The sequence below is a fragment of the Rosa rugosa genome, chromosome 2 (genome assembly GCF_958449725.1).
Source record: "Rosa rugosa chromosome 2, drRosRugo1.1, whole genome shotgun sequence".
NCBI classification, from domain to species: Eukaryota; Viridiplantae; Streptophyta; class Magnoliopsida; order Rosales; family Rosaceae; genus Rosa; species Rosa rugosa.
Genome location: NC_084821.1, coordinates 2,878,324 through 2,885,585, shown reverse-complemented (window position 1 = coordinate 2,885,585; position 7,262 = coordinate 2,878,324). Strand labels below are relative to the sequence as shown.

The 7,262-nt window shown below is 37.6% G+C and overlaps 1 protein-coding gene across 2 annotated transcripts; it reads left to right on the top strand.

Annotated features, from left to right (window-relative positions):
* The first annotated feature begins 270 nt into the window (after nucleotides 1–270).
* On the top strand, nucleotides 271–6,810 carry LOC133732990 (mitogen-activated protein kinase kinase kinase 1-like). Of its 2 annotated transcripts, none has more exons than XM_062160588.1 (10): nucleotides 271–486; nucleotides 603–1,360; nucleotides 1,466–2,194; nucleotides 2,874–2,958; nucleotides 3,128–3,190; nucleotides 3,915–4,072; nucleotides 4,282–4,354; nucleotides 4,461–4,520; nucleotides 5,959–6,069; nucleotides 6,172–6,810. In XM_062160588.1, the coding sequence occupies exons 2-10, from the start codon at nucleotides 642–644 to the stop codon at nucleotides 6,433–6,435; spliced, it is 2,262 nt and encodes a 753-aa protein (XP_062016572.1). In that variant the 5' UTR covers nucleotides 271–486; nucleotides 603–641; the 3' UTR covers nucleotides 6,436–6,810. The 2 variants fall into 2 exon arrangements, with proteins under 2 accessions (XP_062016572.1, XP_062016570.1); XM_062160586.1 differs by having other exon boundaries at nucleotides 579–1,360; nucleotides 6,172–6,809.
* The last annotated feature ends 452 nt before the right edge of the window (nucleotides 6,811–7,262 follow it).

Genomic DNA, 7,262 nt, shown 5'->3' with positions numbered 1-7,262 from the left:
TAGTGCGCTCGTTGCTAGTTGGTGCTTTTTCGGATACATGTTTGTAGTTGAGGCTCCTGGTATTATCTCAGGAAGTTTTCTTGATGTACTTTGTTATTTGGGGTTTAGGTCTCATGTCCCCCCCATGTATTCCATGGTTTCATTAATGAAGGCTTAAGGGCAGCCACACCGGCCCTTATTTCAAAAAAAAAAGGATTAGGGATAAATTGTTTTCAATTTTTTTTTTGCGTTTGATTTATTCGATATTTTTATTTAATAGACAAAAGTAAAATGGCACAAAAATAAAAAATAAATGAGGATATGTGCCATTAAAAATTTATTCAGACTTCAGAGTCAATTCCCTTGTTTGCTTCTTTCACTGGAAATTTCTTGCTGGTTCAATGGCGCCCTCTGCATCTCTTCCTTCATCAGTTGAATCATCATCATTATCATCCGCTCGTCCGCGGAAGTATCATGTGTTTTTGAGTTTCTCAGCTTTCCTCTCTGGTAAGTTTTTGTTTCGTTTTCTTTTTTTGTTCTTTCATACCGTTTTGCCCAGAATTCTGGGTTTGATGTTAAGAACCCGAGTTTATTTGTAGATCTTTCCTTTCGGAATCGTCCAGAAAATGGCGTCGAGCTACCGAGCGAGATAAGAAGAAAAAATGTGGGATCTGAATGAGCCTCCTAATCAGGGACGCGTGGAGGACGACGGCACCACCTCGGCCGACGGCAACGGAAAAAGTGGCTGCAAGATATTCGGGGTCTGGTTCACGGACATTGCTGATTCGCAACCCGTGACCCGACAGTTCTTCCCGGTAGATGTATCCTCCGAAATGAAACTCACGCCTGGAGGTGGTGTTGCCGCCGGGCCGGTTGCTTCTTCCTCTTCTTCATCATCACCTGTTCAGTGGAAGTATGATTCACCTGTTCAGTGGAAGTATGATGTGTTCTTGAGTTTCAGGGGTCCAGACACTCGAAGGAGTATCACCTCTTATCTATACTATCGACTGAAGAGGAGGGGAATTAAAACATTCATGGATGATCCAGATCTTCAAGTAGGGGATGTGATTTCTCCCGCTCTCCTAAAGGCAGTTGAAGGATCAAGGTTTGCAATTGTTGTTCTGTCGGAAAACTATGCTCATTCTACTTGGTGTTTGGAGGAACTTACAAAGATTTGTGAGTGCATGGAAGGAAGCAAAAGAATTTTTCCACTTTTTTATAAGGTGGAACCATCTGATGTACGGTACCGAACGAAGAGTTTCGGAGAAGCTTTTAATAAGCATGCAAGCCATGGGCGACACACATTACAGAATGTGCGGCGGTGGAATGATGCTTTAAACAAAGTGGCCAGTTTCTCTGGGTGGCATACAAAGAATTATAAGTAGGTATCATGATGAGATTATCTATTTCAATCATCAAGAGTCATGCGTACAGCTTTTCCATTTATTATTTGACCCTCGATTCTTCCATCCTTCCTTCCTTGTAGGACTGATAGAGAACTTGTAGACGCAATTGTGGATTTTGTGTGCAAAAAAATACAACCTATTGACACTGAGTTTACAATGTCTTCCGGAGATTTTGAAGCATATGAAGCAACAAGAAAAGCCATAGATGAGGTTATGAAGGCGCTAAAAGATAAAGATGACGAGGTCACTGCCGATGGTGTCTACGGCATGGGAGGCGTCGGCAAGACAACAATGGTAAAACACGTCGCTGCACAATCCTGCAAAAATGGGACTTCTCATCATGTGATTATGGCTGTTGTATCCCAGAGCCCTGACTTGACAAAAATTCAAAGCACATTGGCGGGGCCGAGCGGGTTTTGTACTGCGAATAGTAGTTGTACTGCAAGTGTCGGAATTAAGGGAGTGCGGCCGCCAGGGCTGAAGCCACCACCGTCGATGGTGAGGGTTCCGTTGATTGACAATGGATGCTCGACTTGGGACATTTTGAGGGACTTCGCTCCTGAAGAAGAGAGGGAGTCGTCGGAAATGGTGCGGAGAAGGTTTGGTTCCTTTTCCTCGTCTTCTTCTGATGAAGAAGTTGAAGAAGTAGAGGATGTTGACTTTTCCAGCACTACCACAGAGTTTTCCAGTATTTCTCCATGTGGAGGGTTTTCGCCAGATTGGAAGCCTAAGCTTATTGTCACTAGTTGGGAAAAGGGTGATTTGCTCGGCAGCGGCTCTTTTGGGTCTGTGTATGAAGGAATTTCTGAGTAAGTGCTGCTCAAAACTCATTTTAACTGCTTAATTATGAATGCTCAATCTTGTAGATGTCTTAAAATTCATTATCTTGCATTGCTTGAGGTCGGAGTTGTTCAGTTGTATATTGATATCGTTTCTCTAGTTCACAGTTATCTGTACATTTAGGATTAGGTGGATTCAATGGCAAATCCATGCCTGTGAAGCGTCGAAACATCAACGTGTGATGTGATATAACCAGCATTTTAGGGTGCTTGTTTCAAAATTCAAGTGAGGGAAGAAGATAGATAAACTCAGTGGACTTGGTGATATAGTGATGAAAAGACCAGCTCTGCTCAGTGTGAAGAGGAAGTTTGAACCTTCCATGCTTGAGCTAGGCTTGTTATGAGACTATTGAGCCTTTGTGGTAGCTCTTATCTTTTAATAGGGGAGTGAGGACGCCTATCCACTTGTTCCTTTTATTCTTGCAACTTCTGCAGTATCTTACTTCCATGGATAAAATCCTTGTTCCCTTATGGCCTTACGAAAAATTTATAACTGTATTAAAGTAAACTTTTCTTTGTTTCCTATGCACTTATATACTGACAAATTTTCTCATATAATGTTATTAAAAGAGTGGTTCCACGTTTTCATCTTTTCTTTAGCTCTGATATTTTCAAGATCTTTGTTGAATATGATTTTGCTCTCTTTCAGTGGCGGATGCTTCATTGCTGTCAAGGAAGTTTCCTTGCTTGATCAAGGAAGCCTGGGGAGGCAAAGAGTTTTTCAACTTGAACAGGTGACATTGGATTCTATTTCATGATATGCCCTGAAATTGCATGTCCCTGATATTAACTATTAAGTAATTGACTCAGTGATCGTATACCGGTAGAGTCTACCTCGTTTTTTGTTCCTTGCTGAGATGCTCTTCTTCTCATTGTCTGTTTTTGTCTTTGTTTTTCTTCCAGGAGATTGCTCTTCTGAGTCAGTTTGAACATGAAAACATAGTTCAGTATTATGGCACACAAAAGGTACCCATTATTCTATAGTCCATTCCCATGGATAGTTATTTAGCCATGCTATGAACTTTTCTACAAAAGTACTCATGGATGTCCAAAATTCCGTTCATGATACGATATTGCTACTTTGCTACTGATTCATGTAATGATATGTGGAGGCTTACTTTTATTTGAAACTTATTGACATGACATTGATGATCTTTGATGCTACTCTGCACATTCCTTCAATGTACAGACTAGAGTATGAAATATTCACAAACAGAGGTATATTTTGCCATTCTGTCACAGGATTTATTTTAAGCAGTTGGCATCTTTGTTTAATTTCTTTTTTCTCACATACAAACTCACTGTAGATAATTGTAATATTAAATAATCACAAACAGAGGTATATTTTGCCTTTCTGTCACAGGATTTATTTTATGCAGTTAGCATCTTTGTTTAATTTCTTTTTTCTCACATACAAACTCACTGTAGATAATTGTAAACATGCTTGTCCACACTGTTATGCATTTGTTTGAGGGGTTACCTTATCATCTAGTGTCCATACTATATGATACTTCTGTTTGAGTCCAATAGTATGAGGAACTCGTTGCATCAATACTAGTAGGTGTATTTGTTGTGAAGCGGTTAAGCCATTTATTAATTCAGTATTAATTTTTCATAGCTCTTATCCCTGTGAATCCACTTATTTGCGAGCACCGTTATATTATTTATATTTTCTGATTGGTCTTTGCAGGATGGATCAAAGCTCTATATCTTTCTGGAACTTGTAACCAAAGGCTCCCTTCAAAAGCTATATCAAACGTACCATCTTACAGATTCGCATGTCTCTGTATACACTAGACAGATCTTGCAAGGTCTGAAGTATCTTCACGACCGAAAAGTGATTCACAGGTAACTCATTCCAAAAACGTACCCTCTTATGGTTTTGGCTGTATTGATCTCAGAAGATTATGAAGTCCCACCAATGAGCCATATTCATGTGAGGATTCATTCCAAAAAACTGAGAAAACAAATCTGTGCACCATTACAATGTTCCTGATCATCCTTTGCCTTGTAATTTTGAATACATCTATTCTCATCTCTGTGTTTCTTGCATTCAGGGACATTAAATGTGCAAATCTTTTGGTGCATGCTAATGGATCTGTGAAGCTTGCTGACTTTGGATTGGCAAAGGTTTGTCTTCCATTCCCCAAATTCAATTGTATTTTATTGTTTTTTGTAGTCTCCACAAGGTTGTGAATTATTTCTCCTTATACTGTGTGTTGCGTCCTCTTTCCAGACTATCAAAATGAAAGATATAAAATCTTGCCAAGGAACTGCATACTGGATGGCCCCTGAGGTTTGCCTTTGCACTTTTGAATTTAAAATTTTGTATTAGTTTGTGTGCTTAAGAGCTCTGTTATTGGAGGACATGCCTATAATACTTCCAAATCAATCACTCGTGTCTTATTCCACTGCCATCACTGATAAATTTAGTGATCCTTTTAGGACGACTTTCACGAATGATTCTTGCTTCTTGAACTCTGAGAGAATTGTTGTTAGTTGCTTTGGTTAGGTTGTTGGATTCCAAATATAATATTTATTAGAAACAGAGGATGTTGGTAAACAATTGGCTGGAGGAAACAGTAAAGTGATATACCTTTTTATATTCTATTTCTACCATAACACAAAAACAAATTTGAAATACAAGAAGATAGGAACTATAAAGTGGGCAATGTAATGACATTTATTAATTAGTCTATCCGATTTTGCCTAGGTAACTTGGTTTATTGTTCTAATCTAAACTTTACCACCATTTGTAACTATGATACAGTATATGCATCGGTGCTGGCTCTTGGCTAATGTCTAGCTTTCTGAATTATGTTGATTCCCCCTCTCTTGATAGAGGATTTTAGTAGAAAGGGCCACCTATAAAGTGATGTGGTTGGTGGGCTTATTTCAGAATTCAGATTGTCTACATGTTTATTTATTTTTATAATCACAATAAAGAGAAGGAAAAGTATGAAAGGGAAATGAGAAAAGTGAAAAGGAGAGGAAGGAGGATGCATAAAACTAAAACTATAAGCTTTCTAAAATTGTCTTTAGTCTGTAAGTAAAATTTATTGTATCTTCTCTCCATTTCTCTCTTCTTAAGTAAAAGAAGAAAACATTAGATAACAGAGCCTAACTGTTTCTGATTAGATAATTAATGCTTTCTCCAAAGAACACAGCCAGATACATAGCACTATTATGTAGTTTCAATAAATTGTGTTATTCTAACTCGTCCCAAGAGCATATTGAAAGAAATTGGGTTAAATTCAGAAAGTAATTATGATATTTAACAGTGTTAGTTAAGAAGGTCATTTCAGAATCAACAGTAACTTTAGTTCTTTATGCTTGTGGCAATGATTGCTCAAGTACCAAGGAGATTATTTGTAGGCGCAACAATTGTTTAGTATTGTGTGTTTGAACCTGTATTTTCTCCACAATGATTTCCATAGCTTTTTCTTAAGGCTAGATCGCTTTATAGGCTGATGGATGTATGTGATTGATGGGGATGCGATTTTGGTTGTAGGTCTCTTGCAATCTGAATCTTGCCAGCTGTTATTTTCCCTTTCTATCATATGAATTATCTTTTTCTAGCATTAGGTGATGTCTTGGCTTTTGCAAATTTGAAAAGGTGCAAGATACTTATACATTATCAGTTTATTGACCAAGAGGTTGCGTATGATGATTCTATCATGTAGTACGTTGTGTCCACTTTTTTAGGATTTCTTAGCCAAGCTATTATTGTGCAGGTTGTTAATCGTAAGAGTCAAGGTTATGGCCTTCCAGCTGATATATGGAGTCTTGGATGTACTGTGTTGGAGATGTTAACTGGGATGGTTCCATACAGTAATCTCGAATGGGTTTGTGCCATTTTCATTACTCTTTATGGTTCAAAATGACTAGACTATTTCTCTTCAGCCTCTATTTTGTTTGGATAACATTATCTCTTCTTCTTTAAACAGATGCAGGCATTATGGAAAATTGGAAAGGGGGAGCCCCCTCCGGTTCCTGATTCTCTTTCAAGAAGGGCACAAGATTTCATCCGTCTATGCTTTCAACGTAAGCCAGATAATCGTCCCACTGCTGCTGAGCTTTTAAAACATCCATTTGTAAAGAAGCCAGATAATCGTCCCACTGCTGCTGAGCTTTTAAAACATCCATTTGTAAAGAAGCCCCTTAATAGGAGTCTGGGTTTTAGAAAAATAGAAACTGCAGAAGACTGGTGAAAGAAGAAAAACAAAGAAGGCAAATTCTCATTGATTGTAAAAAGCAAGGAATACATGACTTATATTAGGGGTCATCATTTGGCCCTTCGGCCCTAAGCCCGACCCGGTCTTTGTATTAGAGCGGGCCGGCCCGGCCTTTTCTAAAATAGGGTAGGGTAAGGGCCATGAAAATGAAGCCCGGCCCGGCCCGTTTGAGCCTGCCTGAATAAGCCCTAATAATTTTTTTTTTTCTATTTTTTAATTATGTTTCTCTTTTTTCTATAATATGCAATTTATCTCTTTCTTTTAATTGATTTCATAAGTTTTGTTTTCTTTAATTTCTATTTTCTTTGTTACACAACAATTAATATTGAGAGATTTATATAGATAGTTAATTGAATATAACCACCTTAATGGCTTAACTAATATTAATAAATGTTATAAGTTAATTCCTATATATGTGTGTGTGTGTGTATATATTAAATATGATCAATAAAAAACAATGAGTCTTTTATTACCTATATATAGGCCTCATCAAAAAGCCTATATATGTGTGTGTGTTTATAAATATATATATATATATATATAGATATATATTTGTGTGTGTTTATAAATATATATATATATATATATATAATATATGTGTGTGTGTGTGTGTTTATATATATATATATATATATATATATATATAGAGAGAGAGATAGGGGTTTTTTCAACGGTCGGTATAGTAACTTCGAGCAGTGTGTGTGTGTTTATATAGTAACTTCGCTGAATTACTGGGAACTGCTCGGATGGAATTAGAAGCTGTACCCTATATGCACGGAAAGCCCCATGTGTCTAGTTTCTGA

Coding starts and splice junctions, on each gene's coding strand:
- LOC133732990 (XM_062160588.1), top strand. CDS start 642: ATGTGGGATCTGAATGAGCCTCCTAATCAGGGACGCGTGGAGGACGAC. Junction 3,191..3,914: donor AGTATTATGGCACACAAAAG/GTACCCATTATT, acceptor TGGTCTTTGCAG/GATGGATCAAAGCTCTATAT. Junction 4,073..4,281: donor GACCGAAAAGTGATTCACAG/GTAACTCATTCC, acceptor TCTTGCATTCAG/GGACATTAAATGTGCAAATC.